This window comes from Solanum dulcamara, chromosome 2 (genome assembly GCF_947179165.1).
Source record: "Solanum dulcamara chromosome 2, daSolDulc1.2, whole genome shotgun sequence".
NCBI lineage: Eukaryota > Viridiplantae > Streptophyta > Magnoliopsida > Solanales > Solanaceae > Solanum > Solanum dulcamara.
Window position 1 is genome coordinate 76822407 of NC_077238.1, and position 23146 is coordinate 76845552.

At 34.9% G+C, this 23146-nt stretch overlaps 2 protein-coding genes across 5 annotated transcripts; one reads left to right on the top strand and one right to left on the bottom strand.

Moving 5' to 3' along the window:
- The first annotated feature begins 328 nt into the window (after positions 1 to 328).
- On the top strand, positions 329 to 9964 carry LOC129880802 (polyadenylate-binding protein 2-like). Its single transcript, XM_055954999.1, has 6 exons — positions 329 to 536; positions 639 to 741; positions 1250 to 1320; positions 7985 to 8176; positions 9519 to 9649; positions 9729 to 9964. The coding sequence occupies exons 1-6, from the start codon at positions 432 to 434 to the stop codon at positions 9775 to 9777; spliced, it is 651 nt and encodes a 216-aa protein (XP_055810974.1). The 5' UTR covers positions 329 to 431; the 3' UTR covers positions 9778 to 9964.
- Positions 9965 to 10601: 637 nt separating this feature from the next.
- LOC129880803 (F-box protein FBW2-like) lies at positions 10602 to 14360 on the bottom strand. 4 transcript variants are annotated; one of them, XM_055955002.1, is made up of 5 exons: positions 13956 to 14360; positions 13555 to 13664; positions 12794 to 13117; positions 11786 to 12441; positions 10602 to 11371 (listed from the first exon to the last, which is right to left on the bottom strand). In XM_055955002.1, exons 3-4 carry the CDS (start codon positions 13099 to 13101, stop codon positions 11787 to 11789), a joined length of 963 nt encoding a protein of 320 aa, XP_055810977.1. In that variant the 5' UTR covers positions 13102 to 13117; positions 13555 to 13664; positions 13956 to 14360; the 3' UTR covers positions 10602 to 11371; position 11786. The 4 variants fall into 4 exon arrangements, with proteins under 4 accessions (XP_055810977.1, XP_055810979.1, XP_055810976.1 ...); XM_055955004.1 differs by lacking the exon at positions 10602 to 11371 and having other exon boundaries at positions 11546 to 12441; positions 12794 to 13108; XM_055955001.1 differs by lacking the exon at positions 10602 to 11371 and having other exon boundaries at positions 11546 to 12441.
- Between the last annotated feature and the right edge of the window lie 8786 nt (positions 14361 to 23146).

Sequence of the window (23146 nt, forward strand, 5' to 3'; positions counted from 1 at the left end):
CAATAGTTGCTTGTGTGACATCCCCATAGGTATCGTCATTGGGCTTGAACTGATTCATAACATCTTATACTCTATCCATTCTATTTTATTTGTTATGTTGTGTTTTTCGAAAGTTAATTTGATTAATTTTTAAATTTAAATTATATTACTTTAATTTAATATTATATATAATAAAAAATTAAATATTTAAAAATCATACAAAAAGTATTTTAAGTTACAATTTTTTTCATGATAAAAAATATATCTTAAAATGTTAGTTAAAATTTTATTCTTAGGAAAAAAAATGATAATTAAAATAGGACAGAAGAGTACGTACTGTATAAAAACCCAAGAAAAGAAAAAAAACGAAGTCGCCCCGCCCCGTACGGTAGCCCAACTATAGGAGTACAATTTAGGGAAGACGAAGAAAAAGTAGTTGCGGCAAAGCAGAAATGGATGAAGAAGAGCATGAAGTTTACGGAGGAGAAATTCCAATGGAAGCCGAAATGGAAGCTGATATGGAGAATAATGCTGCCCCCGATGATGATGCCGTTAAGGTACCCTTTACATTGTTGTTTCTTATCTTCTTTTTTTCTTGTGTGAAAAGAAAAACCCTAATTAACATTGGATCTAATGGGATTTGGAATTGAAATTTGAAGGAATTGGATGAGATGAAGAAACGATTGAAAGAGATGGAAGATGAAGCTGCTGCTCTACGTGAGATGCAGGCCAAAGTTGAGAAAGAGATGGGTTCTGTTCAAGGTAAAAAAAAATTCACTTTTTCTTTTGCTTGATTTCTATATTTTGCTTTTACGCAGAGGAGGCCGAGCTAGAATTTTGAGATTACTTTTTGTTTTTAAAGTGAAAAATGATATTTGAATATAGGAGTTGTTTTTGAGTTTTTGCGAGTAATTTGGAGTGAAAAACGCATTCTGGTGTTCTTCAAATTTCTGAAAAAGTGAAAACAATTGAATTCTGAAATTTTATTGTCAAATGTGTTTTTGCCGAATTGAAATCCGGGAAAAAAAGAAAAAAAATCATGGACAAATGCCCTAAGGGCCCCTTGGAAAATGTAATTTACTAGGATAATAACAACATACCCAGTGAAATCCAACAAGTGAGGTCTGCGGACCTTAACTCTGCCTCATGGAGGTAGAGAAGCAATATACTAGGATATTAATAAATTATTTTCTGAGTAAACGGTACCAGTTTAAAAAAAGTTTTATTCTTTAAAATGGATTAATTGTTTGCGGAGCCATTTATTTTGCAGATCCTGCTAATGCAGCTGCATCCCAGGCAAACCGCGAGGAGGTGGATTCAAGATCAATATTTGTTGGCAATGTAAGAACTGGACATCTATTGTTTCTAACTGGTGATTGCATTCTTGGAGAAGTGCTCTACTTGATTCAAGAATGTTTTCAGATAACTTATTGTATCCGCTAAGTGATTTGTTGATTTTCCAGTGGAACTAATTTTGTTGCTCAAATTTGATAATTTGAACTCCGCGTTGTTAGCTTGCTCACATGGCTAATTCCAAGCTTAGATAAATGAAGGTTGTGGTAGGCTGACAACCAGATTAAAACTAGTTAATTTATAAATCCTCACAATATTGAATATATCATGATATACTTACCTAGGCACGTGTTACACCATTTGAATAGTGTAATGAAACAGGTACAAGTGGAGGGAAATGGATATAGTAGATACTCGTAGTAGATCTCAATTGTTTGATTTTGATGCATAGTAGTAATAATTTTTGTATATTTGATAGTCCCGTTGTTTAATAAAAGTAAAAACTGCATGCAAAAGAAGGTTGTTTATGTAGTGTGACTTTTAATTTGCTGTGCTAGTGCATATTTATATCGCATAAGCCTATGTTACACTGCCTCTTTTTTCTCTTTTGGCATACCTATGTCAGTATACCATGGTTTCTGGCAAGGAATGAATGTTGGATCTTGAAAAGAATCGGAGTGTCCAACCCAAACCTTAAGGGAATGGATGTAGAGTACGCCAGGGCCATCTGAACCCCTTTGAAAACTCTTACACAAATGATGAGAGCCAAGTTTATTTTCTAACAGCTTCATCCACATGTCGTAGGTTTACATGTTGTGAAACCCCTGAAAATTGTTGCTTTTAATGCTTGAACACATTAATTTGACGATAAATATGGTGATGGATATTATTTATGTGTTATAAATTGAGAAATGTATCTATATGTATGTCGGATATGCCTCGGAGTTGAGTTGGAAAGATTAGGCAAGGGTTAAAGGACTTGAGAAGTGAAAAATAAACCATTTCCTATAATAAATATGTATAAGGAGATAAAACTATTATATTTGTAAGCGGGAAAATAAGTATTCACGTAGTCATAAGGGTGGAAAACATTTCATATGGACTTGCATATATAAATTAATTAATAACTTACCCATGCTAAGTCTAACACTGAAGGGAGGAAGAGGATGATCAGATTATGACTCACAAGAATTATACAAGGCAACTCCACTCCACAAAGTGAATATAAGATGTGGGGCCAAAGGGAGGAATCTACTTGAACTCTTTACCCTTCTATATTAGTGACACCGAGAAGCATGGTAGGAGAAATTGAGAGTAGATTTCACACGAAAAATTCTTGCAGATTAAAAGTAGCAACACCATAATAAGTGTAATCACTACTAGTTCTGATCACAAGAAAAAAACAAGGAGGATTAGGCATCAAAAACTTGAAGAACCAAAGCAAGGCTCTAAAGCTGAAATGGTTGTGGAGATATGCTCATGAACCACACTCAATGTGGAGCAGGGTGATTAAACTGAAGTATGGAGAGATGGATTCATGGGTCACCAAGGAAGCAACCAACCTCTATGGTGTTACTGTTTGGAGATCAATTAGGAACTGGTGGCCTTTCCTAAGGACTCATACAGTCATACTACTATAACAGTACACAATGGTATCAGGACAAGATTCTGGAAAGATAGATGGCTTGGTAATAGTAGTTTGTCAGAGATCTTCCCAGACATCTTTGACTTAGCACTACATAAAGACAGAACAGTGGCTGAAATGTGGTCTCCCCAAGGATGGGATCTAGCTCTCAGAAGGAATTTAAATGACTGGGAAGTCTGTAGACTAGTTGAGTTATTTAAAAGGTCGGAATCATTTCAAGGTTTGAAGGAAGGGGAGGATTGCCTTTGGTGGACAGAACACAACAAAGGAAGATACAAAGTAAGCTCCGGTTACAAGGTCATAAACAGGGCTCCACCAACCCTCAATTGGCCTTGGAGACAAATCTGAAAAGCCAAAGTTCCACTCAAGGTGGCATGTTTCACTTGGCTGCTAGCAAAGGAGGCAGTACTAACACATGAGAATCTAAGGAAAAGAGACAACATTCTAGCGACACACTGTTGTTTATGTGGGGAAGCAGCTGAGACAGTTAGACATTTGTTCTTACATTGTAAAATCACTGATCAACTGTGGAAGATTTTCATCAATCTCAGAGGCATTCAATGTACAATGCCTAGCAAGATTGTTGACACTCTCTCAAGTTGGGAGGAAGCAGGAATTGGGGCAAAGAACAAAAGTTATTGGAGGACCATTCCAGCATGCATCTGGTGGGCCATTTGGAGAGAAAGGAATGCTAGAAGCTTTGAGGATAGAAGTAGATCCCTTACAAATGATCAAAACAGATTGTATTCTGTTATTATGTTTTTGTTGTACAAAGAGTTCCCCTCTAGATGCAGAAGCAATCCTAGAAGTATTAGAATCATGCTAGGCTTGCTGTTTTTGTTCTTACATTTTCATACATTTTTGTAAAGGGGTTTTCAGTACTACTTAAGTACTGGTTTATAATACAAATTGTTACCTTCTCAAAAAAAAATGTATAATTACTACTAGCTTATATTTCAAGATATCCATGTCACCATGTGTTCTACTTGTTATTTTTTATTACTATTTGAGATATGCATAGTATTACTTAAGAGTTTAAAATGAGGAATTGAGCACGAATGATGATATTAGAATATGAGTTGAGCTAATTTTTGATAGATTTGAACCTAAGATTCATGCTTTGGGGTTGAATCATAAAATGAATCAACCTAGGATTTAGACATTTGGGAATTTTAATTTTGTTGAGTATTGGCTAACCCCTAATGTTATTTTTTGAGTTCATATTTCAACCTTTTAGAAAACATGGATACCTTGAAATATAAGCTTGTAGTGTTTCCACTTTTGCCATAACTAGTTGCACTAGGTTTTCATATTGAAGAGGGATAGAACAATGAGAACCCTTTGCCCTTCCATATTAGCTATGCCAAGAAGTTTGGTGGAAAAAATGAAGGCTATTTTCACACATAAGATTCGTGCAAAAATATAAGTAGCAATGCAAACTTCTTGGCATCATTGATATGGAAGGACGGAGGGTTCTCTTTGTATTGTCCCTCTCTGATTAGAGAACCAAGTGCACTTGATCATATAGCACAGTGTTTTGAGAAGCGAGAAGCGGAAAAAAGCGACGAGGGCTCGCTTCACAGAAGCGAGAAGCGTGAAGCGAAGCGCATGCTTTTTTCAGAAAAAGCGTTATTTAGTATAAAAATATAAAATATGCATAGATAAATAATCAAGAACTCAAAAGAATTAGATTAAAAAGTAACTAGATAGTCAATAATCCTCATAAGTAACAACATATAAAGCAAATGCATAACCAAATCACAAAGAGAGCAAAATCCTATTCTTCAACAAGATCCTCAAACTCTTGAAGTGCCATCAACAAGGGTTCTACTTCTACTTGGTCCTCATCTTCTTCCTCATCGGAGGACTCATCAACAAGAGTTCTACTTCTATTTGAACATGAACTTGAACAGAGCATATGCTTTATCTTAAAAAAAAAGGCCAAACTGCTGAATAAAAGTTGAAAAAAATAATTCTTCGCAGACAGCAGTTGCGCAGAAATAGAAAAAGAAGAAGAGAAGAAGAAAAGAAGAGAAGAAGATCGCAGCAGTTGAGAGCAGTGCTGCGCTGAATGAAAATAAAAATAGAAATAGAAAGAGAAGAAGAGAAAAACAGAAGAACAGAAGAAGAAAAACTAACTTGGTTGACGTTGAAATGTTGAAGTTGGACTGTCGAATTGAAGAAGTCACACTGAAAGAGCAGCTTGGAGAAGTCACAGAAGTTATACAGTTTTTTTAAAAAAAAAAAACCTAGCGCCGCTTTTTTCCAAAAAAGCTCGCTTTTTTCTCGCTTTTAGATGAAGCGCGCTTCTCGCTTCTCCCGTGAAGCGCTCGCTTTTTCGAAATCGCTTCGCTTCACGATGTTGAAGCGCTAGTACCTCGCCTCGCTTCGCTTCACGCTTAAAGCGAGCGCTTCAGCGCTTTTTCACAACACTGATATAGCATGTGCTATAATCTACATTGATGCTCAGTCCACATATGCACATTAATTAAATAGTATTAACAAGGGGAATTGTCTTTTAACAGAGAAAAAGTAATAATAAGAAAGATCAATTGTGTAGATTAACCACTAGTATTAGTGGTGGTTGTTTGTGTGTATGCATGTAATGGCAGATGACTAGTAACCAGTGTAGTCAAAGGTGCGCTTTAAGCGCGCTTAAGCCCTGAAGCGAGGCTCAAAGCATGTTGAGCGCTTCACCTCGCTTTATGTGCGCTTCAGTGTCGTCATCAAGGTTCTAAGGCAAACTTTTCCTTGCCAATGAGCCTCTTCTTAAGACGTGCCACTAAACAATTGATATTTCACTTTATCATAATTTGTTTTCAATTTCTTTGGTCATATATTAGTCATGCATGTTTATAATTATTAGTCTTGGACTAAACATATATATTTGTATTTTTTTCTCCCTTTGCGCCTTTTTCCATTAAAACCACGCTTTATTTGCGCTTTGTGCTTAAAGCCCTTACAGACCTTAGAGCTTTTTTGCGTTTTTCGCCTTTGATAACACTGCTAGTATCATGTTGTACTTCTCCTTTCCTCTCTGCAAAGCCTACTTCTGAAGTTTTTCAGTTAGGACGCTTTAAGTACTTTGGTGGTTGAAGGCTCAAGTTTTTCTTAATTAGTTACTTCTTCTTGTGATAAGTTTTTACTTGATCCCTTCCTTTTAAATGATAAACTTTCCTTCTCCAAGTTAAAATTAAATAAAAGTTCTTTTAAACATCTTAATTTTAATATGACAATCCTTCAGTCAAGTGCTCTTTTCCTCCCCTATTCAACCTGTCAATTAGACACATCTCCATGCGACTCATATAATGATCTAGTCAAAATTTTCTCTTAATTTTAGATCTAAACAAACCAAGTTCTACTTTGGGGTGGAGGTCATACTAACTGTAGTACATTTGGACAAAGTACATTCTAGTTCCACTATAGTCAGGGTAGTCTTTTCCCTACTGAAAGCTGTTAGTGTTCTTAAAGGACTACATATATACTTTTCAGTACATCAAATGATATGAAAGAAGTAATGTACTGCATTTCCCTTGGAAGCATTGGAAGCATGTTTATTCCTAATTCATGTTTCCTGGCTCTATAGAGTTGCAGTGTCTTGACCGATCTCATTATGAATGTGGTATTAGAACATGAACAGTCGAAAATTTGTGAGGGGTGGTCATCTTGTTTGGGGAGGTTGTATTGATGGTTGAAAGCTTCGTTTATTTATTATGCTTGAAAATATAGAACTTGATCTTAACCTTAATTATGCACCATTATTTGTTTCTTCTGCAATGTCCAAACTTCTTGGTGTAATTGTCTTTTTTCCTTTTTCCTTTTTGTAGTTGTAAGGAATATTTGGTTCTTCTTGATGATCTCTTCGTTTTGGTTTGACTTTGATGCATCTTGAGAGTCATGCTTTGACTTTCTGTCACTATAATCGCAGGTGCATTCAATTTCTGAATAGCGCTGGCACCATAATTTTTTGATGGTTTTTTCTTTTAAGAGGCATTTTTACCTGTATGTTGACTTGCGAAGAGTTTGAATAAGAAAGACAGCAATTCAGCAAAAAAAGAAAGAGAAAAAAAGAAAAGAAAAGAAAAGAAAAACTTTAGAAAGAAGATAAAAGCATGAGAAAAAAATACTGTGAAGCTTCACTGGGAAAAAGATGAAATTGAAATACAATTCCGCAGTGAGAGGGGAAAAAAGTATGAGAAATGGAAAAAGCATATTTGGGATGTGATCTGTCAATATTCTTATGGAAACCACAGAGTCATTTTTTTTTTGTTAAAGTATTTTCACCTTAGGTTCAAGTTTCAACCTTCTTGCAAGAAGAAAGATACATTTACCTATGAAGCGCAAACCCATGTCATTGCCATGCAAATTCTAGTTGCCGAGTCTGGTTGCTGCAGGCAGCTGGTGGACGTAAGCAGATTTGACTAGCTATTAAGCCTGATGCGGTGAGGTGTCATTGCTTTGCCTTCGGCCTTATTTATTATCTCTTCTACGGCTACCAAAACTATCATACTGAACTATATGGTCTTCTTGTCGTGCTTCTATGGTGATCGGCGGTTAGTTTCCATTTGTACCTACACTTTTTTTCATTGGGGTGAAAGAATGAGGAATTAGGAGTATTTCTTGTTTGTTTAAGATGTAAAAGAGGACAGTCAACATTTTGACTCCAAAATTTGGCTGAAGAAAGAATTATCTTCTGGACTTTTAATTGACTGATTAAAATTTTTCTTGAAACCACCTAGCTAGTTAAATCCTTTTGGAGCATTGAAGTCGTTATGGAGAATATTTTCTATGTTGAACATAAGTAAAGCCAGGAAAGATGAGTGTCTGAGCTGGATGATCTTTCTCTGGTGTTTGGAAGGTGTTGAGGCACAAAATTGTTTCTCTTCCTTTACGCGATGATACCCGGATGTGTATTATACTGTAATATCATTATCTTTGGGATCATAGGTTTTGCAAAATTTAACCATAAAATAGATGAAGAATTCTAGCTTTCCATGAAGTGTCAAATTTCCTATTTCATTGTCACATGCAGTTACCATCTTGTGTTTAATGAATTTCATGTGACAGGTTGATTATTCTTGTACTCCAGAAGAAGTTCAGCAGCATTTCCAGGCATGTGGTACTGTGAATCGAGTTACCATCCTGACTGATAAGTTTGGTCAACCTAAAGGTTTTGCATATGTGGAATTTGTGGAACAAGAAGCTATTCAGGAGGCACTCCAGCTGAATGAGTCCGAACTGCATGGACGCCAGTTGAAGGTGAACTTTTTCTTTTTTCCATCTTTATCTGAATAGAGTAGTTTCTCTTTATCAAGTCATGTCATGCTTGTTGGTGGGAGGTGAGATATAAAAACGGGAAAGGCTCCGCACTAAAGGACTTGGGACATACTGAATAGGTTGTGACGATACAAAAATCAAAACTTATGTTGCAGGAAATGTGTCTTAGATGGACCAGTCAAAAAAAATTGTCTTACAGTAAATCTGTCATTTAATTGTTATTGTGCCTTGCTTATCTTTGGCTTGTCGGACTTAAAACACACAAAATGATTATAGTTTGCTGAGTGGCATATATGTAGATTATAGTACTTGGACTAAAGATAAGATTGGAGTTCGGGGTGGGGATTAACACCGGACCAAACCGAATTAATTTGGTTCTTCGGTCCTGTTTCAGTTTTAAAGTGCTGGTATTCTGGTTTAACCAAAATACCGAATTACTAGTTATATAATTACAAAATATATACTATACACATTTTGAGTCAAAAAGGTCCAAACCCAAATACCCAATTCTGCATACAGATCCTGTAAGAAGTTATTGCACGGATGCCCCTATTTTGGAGTGGTCTTTAATTTTTGCCCTTGCTGCTCATTTAATGAAATTTGTGGGCCAAAGTACACTTATCTATGACCTAATATCGCAAGGCATAAGTTTAGAAAACTTTTGTTTTGTCCGGCATAAGTTTTGTAGGAATTAAGTTATCCGACATAAGTTGTTAAACACTAATTCATAGGATGTTAATTCCCTTTAACTTATGTTTAGAGACGACCCTTTCAATTGAGTTATAACTTCAGCACTGAACGTCCATTATAATATTCCAATAGGTGAATTTGTCTAATTTGTTCAACTGTAAAATCTTTTATGTGCTTTATTTAGATTATGTGGTTTTATATAAGTATTATGATTAAATATGAGGTCATACGGAAGAACTGAACCGATATTGGTTCGGTATATACCAGTGAAGAACTGAAAACCGAAGTACCGAATGAAATTTTAAAGAACCGAATTGAAGAACCAAATGCTGACCCTAGTTGAAGTAGCTGCTTAAATGGAGGATATGGTTGTTGTTCAATCAGTCAAACCAAACTATTTAGGCACTCACCGAATTGAAGAACCAAATGCTGACCCTAGTTGAAGTAGCTGCTTAAATGGAGGATATGGTTGTTGTTCAATCAGTCAAACCAAACTATTTAGGCACTTTTATGAAGTTTTTGTTTTCTGAAGTTGCAACCAAATGCCATATTAGCTATCGTCTTCTAATATGGTGTTTCCACCAAGTCTTTTCTTATTTTATGTGTTCATCTTGTGATTTTCCCTCTATTGCAGGTTATGCCCAAGAGGACTAATGTTCCAGGGATGAAACAGTTTCACCCTAGACGTTTCAATCCTTATCAACCTTACGGATTCAGAAGGCCATATGCACCTGCCCCTTATTTCTATTCTCCTTATGGATATGGGTAAGTTTGATTCAGTTGTTTATCTTGCCTCGACAGTCATGTAGATGAATCACATGTATAATTGTTTCGCATGTTGCAGGAAAGTTCCAAGATTCAGGAGGGCTTCGCGTTACATGCCTTACTATTAAACGATGTGATATGCTGCTACAAAAGATCATAAAAGATCATGATGCTATATCAGCTTAGATTTTGCTTGATAGCATTTGCCTATTATAAGTTTACGTAGCCTTCTTCTGCATGTGATCTTTAGGAAAGTCTCTTCTGTATTAGTATTCTCGAAGCATTTACCTATTTGGTAAACATTTACTTGGAGCATTTCTACTGCGACTGTTACGGAGTTTGTTGTAGGGAATGCTTCCTCCTTTAATAGGCTTTATGCGGTGAGAATTTGAATTTGTCGGGACCTTTTTATTAACGAATAGCATCAAGAGAATAAAGAAAGTCAAATACTATTCTCTTTTATATCAAAAGGCTAAGCTAAATTCTATGCCATAAAGGTACAAATGTGTTTTATTTTTGCCTTCAAAGTATATTTGATTTTTCTCCTACATCAAATGGGCCATAATCTAAACTAAAAGAATATAATACACTACAACTAATGTATCGAAAACATAATCTAGAATTTGTCACCTAAGCTATTGATATATTCATTCATTGAATTGACATTTCTGTGGGGTTAAATTGCGAGGTGTTTAATCATACAAACCTTCCTTTTTTTTTTTAATACACTTCACAATTGTATTCTACCAAAAATAAACAAATCCTGTAAACAGAACCTCTCATTTCTCCGCGAATTATTTTTTGAACGATGACACTCATAACATAAAAAAGGGTTAAAAGCTTGGATCCCATGACCCGCCATAATACAAGGAGGAGGAATTCAGGTATCTTCTAGACATAGAGTGCACAGGGATCACCTAAGATAGATCATCTCGTGGCTATAGAGAACGAATTAAATACACTCTCTTTTGCTTATGAAACTACTAACTACAACAGGAATGTCAAACACTTTAAAACAATAAAGACCAGAACATATCACCTAAACAAGTCTTAATAGACCTGTTGAACACAAAATACTTGTAGGAGGAACAATTACAAGATACTTTCAATAAGAGAAAAAATATGTTGGACTCCTCCTCTAGAACACAAACTTCTCATAAAAAATAGAAAGGGAAATAGACTATAGACTTGGCAAGGTCCTCCAATCATAGGAACTGGTTAAGGAATATCCAGAAAGGCATTTAGGAATCAACCTGATTCTCTCTTTTCGTTCCGTTTGAAGAAAGGGAGGGTCCCAAAGAATCAATCTTTCTTTTCGGTTGTTGAATCTCTCTTCGATTAATCAATGTGTGATATTCCGAATTTACAACGAGCAATACATACATTCTTTTTTGATAATGGAGGTTTGTCGAGCTAGCTTGCTTGCACCTCGATTATTTCACAGAATATCTGCTATCTTCCACCAAATAACAGATAATTTTGTATCATTCACAGATTACCAAGGACTGTAGTTCTCTTCTGGACAAACAGGGTCAACAATGCTTAAGCACACCTTTTGTTAGCTGTCTCTTCTTGAGGGCCTGAGAAGATCACTCAGACAAATTATGACAGACCTTGTTGGATTCTACCTTTCACTTCACTTTTTTTATTTTGTGACCGTAGTGTCCGGGAAGCTTGAGTGCATCTCGAAGATTCCACTAGATACTCCTAGGTACCTCCCACCTACACAGGAATCATGCAACTCTATCCACCAAGGCTTAGGCAAAGGAAAATAATAACTTTCACCTCACTCTCCAACTGTTCCTCTTCATTTTTCACCTTTTTCCCTCAAGAGTTTTTTAGTGTGTTTTTGTTTTGTGGGGGTTGGACAAAGAGAGAAACTATGCACAGACTGAATTGTTTAAGTAGATAGCATGGAAATCTTTGTTATATGAATATGTAAGTACATACAGTAAGGAAAGTAATAAAACAGAAAAAAGGAAGAAAAGGTACACAAAACACAGAATTCACATTTACCTTATAGAAAGCAGGCAAACTTTCATTATATAGAGTAGTACAAGCAGAGATATTTAACAGAAAGAAGAGAAGTATTTTAGAACTTCTGGAAATTGAACAAGTAGAATTTGATTAGCAAACCTCAAGGAGATTGCGGCCAATCATATCCAGAGTTCACAGCATTTAAGTCATCATAAAACCACATTTCGACATCCTCAATATCTTGATCATCCTCCCAATACACATCGGACATTTCATCAAAGTCGTCATCGTCCACTTCACCAGCCACAAAATCCCACCGTACATAGCCAGAAGAACTTGAATAGTCAGAGCAATTGTCCCAGCCATTCCTATCATAGCAATCTACGACAATTGGACCAACCACCTTTAGCTGATGGAATTTCTTTACGAAATGATCATCGAGGTTCACATTCCAACAACCTCTTACATCCAGTAGCTCAAGATGTCTGCAGTTTTTAAGGACCTCAATTATGCTTGTTGTACCAACCAGCATGTAGGCAATCTCGAGTTGCTTGAGATTTGGCATTGTACTGGCTATTGCCATGGCTTCATCGTCTTGGGATAGCTTGCCAATAACCTCAAGGGGATGCATTGTTCGACGCAAACCAGTGAGACATTTGCAGTGCTTTCCTACAGCTTCAAGGGCTCCGGCTCCTATTTTTATGCAGTAGCTTACATCCAAAAATGTAATGTTCAAGAACATTCCCGCAAGTTGTTCCACAACGGAATCGCCTATTTCACTTTTTGGCAACCGCAACATCTGCAGAGATTTGGCACTTGCAAGCAAAACAGAGAAGGGATAAGACAAATAATGTCATGGTCTTTACTGCTAGATGAAGAGCTCACAGAACTCCATCTAGATCACCAATAATCTCAAAGCCCGAAAACTAAAGCTTTATTTCTTTTTTCAGAAAAGTACTCCATGTAGTCATCCATGGATTCAGTTCTGTTATAAAAACATTATAACAATTTATTGACAACAGCAAGTTCACATCATGCAAATGGATAAGAACTTTTGAACCTCCATACGAACTCATTTGAACTTGAAGTACAGTATCTTAAAATGATGTGCAACTTATAATGTACTATAGACTATTGCAGTAGCTGAGAGACTGATAATGTACTAACTTGTTTGCAATGAATGAGAAGCTTGATTCGCGGGAGAGACCGAAAACACAGAGTTTACGCAAAGAACCACAGCTTCTTGTAATAAGCAATTGAAGCATCCGATCAAGGTTATCAGGGCAGCGATTTTTGCTCCATTCCTCAATGTCAATTTCTTGCAAACAATAAGGACCCCTTGCTGCTTTTCCCCATGACTTGCACACCCTTGGGACTATAGTTAATACCTCTTGAAGTGAAAGGTTTCTAAATATTAGCCCAAGTGCATCAGGAATCAATTCATCCCACCGACGAAACTCAAAACTCTCCTCCATCTTAACTCTTGATTTGCTTCGAAATTAATGAGATATATTCAGGACAAGATTCCATTTCCCAAAAAAGAAAATTTCTTTTTATCACAGTAATCCCATTTTATTTCAAAACATCATTTGTTTGAATGCTTGAAAGAGGCACAAAGCTCAGAAATTTTGGTAATCAACAGCTATAATTTGGACATGATAGAATTTTCAACACATAATAAACAAGATCCAGAAGAAGTGAAAATGTAAGCAATTGACTATTGAAATCACAAACATAAATCAACTCAATCTTGGAAATATTTAGAATATGAACTAAGCACAAGTCCATAAAAAGAGACAGAATTCTGAAACTGTTTTAAGAGAAAAAACAAGATTTCTAAAAATACATCAAATTGGTAACCCCAAAAAAGCAAAAAGACACAATCTTTACACAAGAAAATAAAATGTTAAGGAAGATAAAGGACCAACCTTTAACCATCCATATTGCCACAGCAAAACACTAAAGCAATGAGGTTTCAATTAGCTACACCAATTACCATTTCCCAGTTGAGTTTTTTTAGCTCAAATCAGCCAACACCCTGTTGAGAAAAATGTTTAAATCAAGAAAAAATCATCTAGAAATCTCAAGAAAAGCAAATGATTTCTTGGAATTTCTGTTGCAAAGTACAGCTGAAAAGAAAAAGAACAATTTTTTACACCAGTAAATAGATGTATATATCTCCAGAACCCCACAATCAAGAACCACAATAATTGTATTACTAAACAGTAATTTCATGCACAACTCAAAGAATTGCATACAAAGAAGAAAAGGGTGTCAGTAGAAAAGAGGTAAACTGCTCAAAGAGAGCAAAAAATATATATACATTTACCTAAGAATTTTTATTCTTGGATCTGTGAAATTACACCGGTTTATCCGCCTAAAATGAAGGGGCAGGAGAATGTGAGTTTCAGTTAAAAGGGTGTTAGTGTTAGGTAGAAGAAAGAAACAAGAAGAGAGACAAAAGAAACAAGATTTGATTACAGGGCTTAAACAAAAAATAAAAAAAAGGAACATGTGAAAGTGAAAAGTTCAAGAAATATCTCAGAAAGCAGCAATGTAACTTGTCATATGTAAATGGTCTTGGAAATTTGGAATTGAATGTTTCTGAAACTGGGGTATGGGGTTGATGGTACTGGTGAGAGGAGTGAATATGGTATGGTATTAAATTATTTGTATATGTATCGAGGAGATGTACTAAGCTTTAGTACGGAGGAGGTGTAAGATGTTGGTTACGATTTTAAGGAAAAAAATACTTGGGAGAAGTTATTAGACATGTGACTTAATTTTAATTTATTGAGGACGCGATTTTAAATAAAAAGTTATGGAGAACACGAATTAGAATAAGATGTCAGTTAGATAATTAAACGTTGTCTTATTCTTTTTTATTATTAGTTTTATTACTCTTGTAGTTTCTTATTCTTGGAGTTTGGTTATTATTTGTGGTTTTTTGCAATTTGATTATCATTGTATAGGGTTATGACTATTATTTAGGATGATTTATTAGATTGTCTATAGTGTTTTATCATGATTGTCTTCATTTTTGTTATTGTTTTATCTATACAACTTTGGACTATTTTTTTTTAAGCTGAGTGTCTATCAAAAACAATATCTCTATCTCTAGTGGTAAGGTGAGTATACAGACTACCATCCTAGATGATATTTTATGGGATTATGGTATTGTTGTTATAATTTTATTTTTCGATTTTTAAAAATATTATATCAAATTAATTTCATATGATTTGATATTTAAATTCAGATTTGATATTTTAAAATATAATAAATCAATAACTATAATTGTGTGTTGGAATCTATGGAAGAATAGATGTGCCTGCAAGTATGGGGGCAAGAAGTCTAATGTAACTAGAGTAATATTCTCAATATCCAAAGATCTATATATGCTTATCTCCACTGTGTATCCATATATTGATTTGCCAAGTAATTGGGCAGATTTGGTTACCATGGTTGAAAAAAGCCAACATGAATTGAGAATAACCAAAGTATGCTGGACTAAACCACAGCCTACAATGATCAAGCTAAACACAGATGGGAGTGCCCTTAACAATCCAGGGAAGATAGGGGCAGGGGGCATTCTAAGGGACCATAATGGAGTTTTAATATATGCCTTTGCATCTCCATTAGGCTGTGGTTCTAATAACCAAGCTGAAGTGCAGGCAGCAATTATTGGTATTCAGTGGTGCCTACAACATGGATACAGCAGGGTAGCCCTTGAAGTTGATTCTGAACTTCTAATCAAGTGGCTCAAACAAGAGGCTAAACCTCCATGGAACATTGTTGCTTATACTACTGAACTGCAGGTATTGGTTAGCAAACTGGAGACTTTCCAGTTCAGGCATATCTTTAGGGAAGCTAATTACACTGCAGATTCACTCTCAAAGGAAAGCCACATGAAAAGCTATACACAACACTACTACAGCTTTCAGCAGCTTCCAAGAGAGACCAAGGGACACTACAAAATGGACAAAGCTGGCATGGCTAGCTTCAGGAGAACCAAGATGAAGAAGATCAATCAACCACATTGAAGGAACTTCTTCATACCTTGAAATATTTACTGATATTAATAATGATAATCAGGTCCATTGAAAAAGGGAGAGTCTCCCTAATTTACTGCTTTAATAGGATAATCTCCTTACCAATAGATTTAGGATTTAGAGTACCTCTCTCCTCCTTTCTTTTCCACTTGCATATGCAGGTAGTTGCAGGTCTGGAAAATTTCAAGGTGAGCAGCAGCATGTGGATCCTTGGAGAAACAAACTTAGGTGCCCCATGGTGCAGCAGTAGCAGGATGAAACAAACTACAAGTGGAAGTTTGCCTAATCCAACTGCTGCAACTCATCTTTGGATGGCTGCTAAAGGATGCAATACCACAGGACCATGCATAAGAAGCCCTTTGTATTGCAATTTCAGCCTGCCTCATAACTTACTCAGCAACAACATCCTGCAGCAACAAAGTCACAAAACTGCAACCTTCAGGGAACACATACAAGACAATAGTAGTAGCTATTATAATCTGCAGAATTATTTGCCTTTGTGCTTTTCTATTTGCTGGTGCAGGGTGATTTGTACCAAGTGGACATGTCCAAACACCTACAAACTTTGCAGGATTGCATCATATACTAATTTGGAAAGGTTCAACAAGTTTCAGCTCAAAAGGATAATTGGAGACGTTAGGCGAGCGACTTTGGAAAAATCAGAAGTCTTAAGCCTAAAGAGAGAGAAACTTGGTAATTGGAAGCTACAGCTTGGGAGTCAAGCCTTCAAAATTTGCAGGGATAAAGAAAAGGCCATATATGCAAACATCATGAAGTTTCAGGTCAAACGGATAATTGGAGACGTTAGTCGAGCGACTTGGAAAAAGTTAATAGTTTCCAAAGACCTTAATGAGGTCCCCTCCTGTTTGCTAGTTTGTGCATGCCTTGTTTTGTTTGTTTTTGGTTGTTGTATTATTTCAGGATCCTGGAGTGATGTATCAACATTCATTAACCACAAATACATAGAGAAAATCAACAACACAAATTCCAATCACCCTGCAGCACTTAAGCTTCAGCAGGTCAGCATGTGTAGGGTGAGGTGCAGCTGGTGGACTTATCCAAAGGCCCCCAAATTTTGCAGGATTGCAGAATATATTATTTTGATAAGGCCCAAGAAATTTCAGCCCAAACGGATAATTGGAGGCGTTAGGCGAGCGACATTGAAGATTTCAGCTGTCTTAAGCCTAAAAAGGAAGAATTTTGCTAATTGGAAGCTCCAACTTGGGAAACAAGCCTTCAAACTTTGCATGTCTAAATTAAAGGATATATATGCAAACTACAGAAAGTTTCAGCTCAAACGGATAAGTGGAGACATTAGTCGAGCGACATGGAAAATGCTAACAGGCTCCAAAATTCTCTGTGAGATCCATTCTTTTCTATTAACCTTTACAGGTCTTTGCTTGTCCTTGGTTATTTGTTGTGTATTTGCAGGTTGTTGGAGATATATACCAACATGCTTTAATAACAAATACATAGAGGACAACACCTGCAGCAGCTCAACACCTGCAGCAGCTCAACACATGCAACACCTGCAGCAGCTCAACACCTGTTTGCCTTGTTGCTTGTCTTTGGTTGCCTGTTTTTGTTTAGAACCTCTTTGGCACTACTATGAGGGCTGCAGTAACCTGGGGCTTCTATGGAGCAACACACTCAGCTGGCTAACCACACTCTCTATTATCAACACACCCCACCAACAACTATACCAACCTGCAGCAGACAAGGAACAAATACACTCCATCTATGCCATCTCTAATAGCTCAACACCTGCAGCAGCTCCTTTCTTGCTGGTTCTTGCTTGGTGTGTAGATGCAGATGTCAGGATGGACTCATCAACTTGTGCTCCCAACACCTACATAGAGCACAACACAGATACAACCAACAAAACAAATACCTTCACTAAGAGGCCTACAAAAGAATTGTGCAGCATGGCAATTAGCTTCTGGTTTTGGTGTTTGTTTGTTTGTTTGTATTTGCTTGATTGTCTTTGTTTAGACCCTCTTTGGAACTACTATGAGGGCTGCAAGGTCCTGGGGCTCTCATGGAGCAGCACACTCAGCTTTCCATCCACACTCTCTAACATAAACACACCACAGCAAACACTCCACCAACTGGCAGCACACAAGGAACATGGGTACAGCAGCCTGCAGATCTCCTTGGCAGTGAGGTTTGGTGATTTTGTTTTATGCAGGTACCCCAGCTGCAGCTCACTCCCAGAATCTGCATTGATCCCCATCAGTCATCCTCAGCTTCATCAATGTAGCTGGCAGACCCCCTATAGAAATGCTACAAAGGCTGCAGCAACCTGGGGCTACTATGAAGCAGAACAATCAGATTGCCAACCACATTCTCCATTATCAACACACCTCAGCAACAAGTCCATCAACCTGCATCAGACAAGAAACAAATACAAGTTTGTTGGTGTTGTTTTTCTGTGCAGGTACTCCAAGAAGGTTAACCATCTCAAAACAAAGACCAATAAGCAGCCTAACTACAATGGAAGCAACAAGGAGTTGCACAAAAACATGCATCAGCCTTTTCTCTTCCCACAATTGCTTGCCCCTCTGTTAATTGCTAATGCAGGTTCACTGATGCACACCTGCTACAACTTCAAAGTTGAGAATACTTGGCATCACAAGGATACTGCAGCCTTCATCATCAACCACCATTTGTACCTACCATATGCAGCACAGCAGCAGAATACAGCATATGCAGCACACAATAGTTTGTTTGTGTGTTTTTCTGGTGTTGTTTGCCTGTGCAGGTACCAAAATAGGTATCTACTACTGAACCTAACCTGCAACAACAATCATGCTACCACTGCAACTATAGAGGCAGCAAGGAATTGGGTACAAGACTGCAACAACCATGTTTGTTTGCTTCCTTGGCTAATTCAGGCTATCAATTTTCTCCACAACAACTCCAAGGCTGTTGGAAACTATAGCTCCATATATTTCAACTCTTTTCAGCCCCCGTAGTTGATAATCATGATACTGATGCAATGGCATATTTCATCTGGATTTACTTGGTACGACAAGACTAAAAAGAGCAAAGATGAAAAGAATTTTCCCATCCCATGCGAGATAGAAGTTTCGTATACTTGTTCTTCTTCAATGTAGCTATGTCTGGTACGTAGCATAGTTGGAATAGGACTAGTGTACTTTTCTTTTCTTTTTTCTCATGGAAGGGGAGAGTCTCCCTCATTTATGCTTTCATAGTTGAATTGTACCGGGAGGAGTCCTCTCACAGGTTTAATGCTTTCTAGTTATAGTTAGTATCTTCTCTGTATCGGGGATGAGTTAGCCGACCTTTAATAGGTTAGCCGACTTATGAACCACCATAGGATCGGAGGTAAGGTTTATGTCCCCCTCCTTGTATTTTTACTTTGATTATTTATGTTAAGGCTTGGGGGTGTTGCTTAACCCCTGACTGTGCACGAGAGGTGGGAGCCTCGTGTAGGGTCTGTTCCCATAAAAAAAAAAAAAAAAAAAAAAAAAAAAAAAATAATTTGCTCGATTTCAATTATATATACTCTTCTCTTCTTGGCGTTGCTTTCACTCCCGTTTCATTTGAAATAGCTCCCAAGGCAGGGAGTCTTCTCGAAGTTGTCAAAGTATTATAAGACTTACTTATATTATGCTAATATCTTACATTGTTACACATATAGAAATATTTATAAAAAAGTACAAATAATTTCATTAGTTAATTAAGTACACCGAAAAATATTTCAAACAAATTAGCGTAATCAAATTTCAGTATCTAAACAATTAACTTAGTTTATGTATTTGTTAGCATTATGATAATACATAGGAACTGTCTACTGCGTAATTATGTTGTAGACATTGAAATTTTGTAGGACTCTATAAGACGAGTCTTATTTCAGTTAGGGTTTCTTGGAGGTTACTTTACCCTAAACTCTAATTCATACATATATATAAAGGATATTATATTCCCTTGAAAAGACATTTCAAAATTTCCATAAATTCATGAAATATTCATAAAGAGATCAAAATCTATCAAATTCTTCTTAATAATCAAATACTTCAAAAAGATCCACAAATCATTTCATGAAGATCAAGTTCAAATCATCCAAGTTAATTCGAGAAATACATCACTAACGGCCCTCGAATCATAATGTAGATCAAATTCAAATCATCCTAATTCGAAAAATACGCCAAACGGCCCTCAAAACATGGAAAAAATTTAGAGAGAAGAATTAAGGGAACAAATAGATTTATATCCGCACTGTTTATCAATAAAGTTATATTTCTTCATATTTTATTTGTGATTGTAATTTATTTTTCATCACTTTAAAATTTGTTGCAAACAAATATATATTTCAATATTTTTTTATATATAATATTAAATACCATATCAAATATTTTTCTTTAAAGCATACCAAATACCATTTTAAATACCATAATATTAAAATTATGATATCAAAAAATTTAATTTCAAAATGATAATTCAGTATCTGTCATATAATTACACTATCGAATCACCTCAAATATATTACAAGTGATTGGGTATGATAATGGAGATTAATGTCCTAAAAAATATGACACAACCCTTTTTTTTTTTTGGTACAAGATACAACTTGTTATAATATGAACAATAGAGAAAACAATAAAAGTGGTTCCATATATTTGGATGTCGGGATAAAGTAATCTCTTAAATATATTTTTCGAATAGTGCAGAAATGCAAGGTAAGGCTGCGTACAACAGACCCTTGTGGTCGGGCCCTTCCCCGGACCCTGCGCATAGCGGGAGCTTAAGTGCACCGGGCTGCCCTTTTTTTTTAATTTTTTAAGTTTATCAAAATAAATATCTTGTCCCTTCTATAACCAATAAACTATCTATTAAATTTGACGAAAACGATTTAAAAAAAAAAAAGAATTTAAGCGGAAATTCACAGTTGGAGGTGCAACTTTTGTATTTTTTTTTATTTGAAGTGCAGTTTTTGCTATTTTTAAGGTATAATATAGTTTTTTATGTTGCAGTTTTAAAATTTTTATGAGACTTTTTCGATGTTTTTAGTCTCTTTTTTTTAACACTTTTTTTGTCACAATTTATGCGATGGTGTTTGAATTTCAAGAGCGGAATAAATTCTTTTTCATTGTAATTTTTTAAATAGTTTTAAAATATATAAATTATTATTTTGAAGACTTAAGAATTTTATGTCTGAAATCATAATTAAAATTAAAAAGTTTCTCTCGAAATTCGAACTGTAAAACATAAAACAAAAGGAAAAACAATCTTCATTAAATCTAGCCAATAGAGTTTATTAAATATTTTATGCACATGATCAAACGTATTAATTTTTGACAAACTTAATAAACAAAAATTGCTCAAAAATTTAGAAACAATTTTTTTATAGAAAAATAAGTTGATGGGGGTAAAGGTTTTTCCACTATCCATGTATTAAATCCTTTTTCTTTGATTCTTGATGGTGAAACTAAGCTTAGTACTTAGTAACTGTATGGAAAGTGGTTGGAATAGTTTGAAATTATTTTATTCTTAATTAATGATTTTGAATTTGAATTTGTAAAAATAATAATAAAAAATCTTATAGAAAGTGTTGTTTTTAAAAATAGATCATAATACATAATATATGAATATAAATTTAATTAAATTTTAATATAAATATCAAATATCGAAAAACTCGATGGAGTACTTGTGAATTGTGTCTTGAAGTCTCTGTAAATAAAGCTGCACTCATTTATGATTCCACCTACATGCACATTTAATTTATTTCTTAACCAAACTAAAATTTAATGTTGCTACCTAATATGTTCAAGCATCTTATTACTGCTGGTTCTTTTGTTTAACTATATTTATAATTAAGGGCGGACATAAGTCATCGAAAATTAAATTGAAATTTATCGAATTGAATTTTATCACTTATTAGATACTATTTACTTTTAATTAACGCTTATTGATTTGTCGAATTGAATTTTGAAAATATCGAATTGAATTGATCTTAATATCCACCCTTAATGAATTATTTATCATATATATGTGCAACATTAACGAGTGATTTGAATTTTAATCGATCTATGCCAACAAATTCATAATGTTAGGGTTTGAGAGCAGGGGCGAAGCCACCTTACAATTCAAACCCCATTCGATGAAAAATAATATTATTTATACATAGCTAAAATAATAATATATATATATATAGTAGATGTCGAACTCCTTTTGGCTAGTTTATGTGTCTACTTTTTAAGATTTTGAACCCCTTTACTAAAAATGCTGATTTCACCACTATTTGAGAGTGGAGATCTAACATCTTTACGTGATTTATCTAAAAACTAGCATGTCAAATGTTAGACAAATTATAAACATATTTTGTCAAAATATATTTTCCATCAATACGTAATTGTCAAATTACCATACCAAAGTTTGATTTATCATATTGAAATTTGATTTATCAAACCTAACTTTCAAAATTCAGTATTTATTATCTACTTTCTTGTATCGGTTACCAAATTATAGAAATCAAACTTTATAACCACTCTTCTTCAATTTATATGACATTATTTTTAAAAAATTTACTCTAAAAAGATATCCATTTTTATATTTTAAAAATAATATAATTTTAAACTTGTTATTCCCTCCTATCCATAATAATTCACCTTTCGGCCTTTGGCACGCCCTTTAGAAAAATACAAATTCTATTTATTATTTTCTTTTAATAATTTGATTAAATTAACTTTCATAGAAAATTGAAATAATTTAAAAGACTTCTTAGAGATATGTAAATAAGGACAACTTTTAAAAAATGAAATTAATCCCGTCTTAATTAGGTAAAAGGGTATCCTTATTTTGGATTAAAATTAAAAAGTCAAAAGGTCACTTATTATGGGTCGGATTACGACTTAATTCTGTAACCATACAAAAATCATAACGACATCATAATTATTTAAATAAAATAAATGATTTTTATGTTAAATTAAATAGGTTTTCATAGAATGGAACTATCAGATTAACATTTATCTTCTGTGTTTTAGTTTTATGCACAAATAATAGAAAAATAAATAATTTCAGAGTCTTTCTTCTAGATTTTGCTTCATCATATTGATTTTGCCTGTAATTTATAAAATCATGAATTTCATTTTGGATATCATTTTAAATAACTATTTATTTATCAAACTAACCTATTATTTCATCTTCATACTTGAAACGGAGGAAATAAATGAAAATTCAAAAAAATCAATTTATTTAAATATTTAAAATTGAAGTTGGAGTCTGGAAAAAAAAAGTGAACTAATTTTTTGAAAATAAGTGAAAAATTCTCATGATCAAACGGGCGTAATTGCTTTACTATTTGTCTGAATAATGTCATCTAGCTCTTGTAAGTTTTCTAATCTTGGATAATTCTATTGCAACAACGAAAAGGTTCTCCAAATATCTTTCTGTCCAATCAAAGCTTATTAAAACGATTTTAAGTTTTATGTATCTATGTATGTACAAT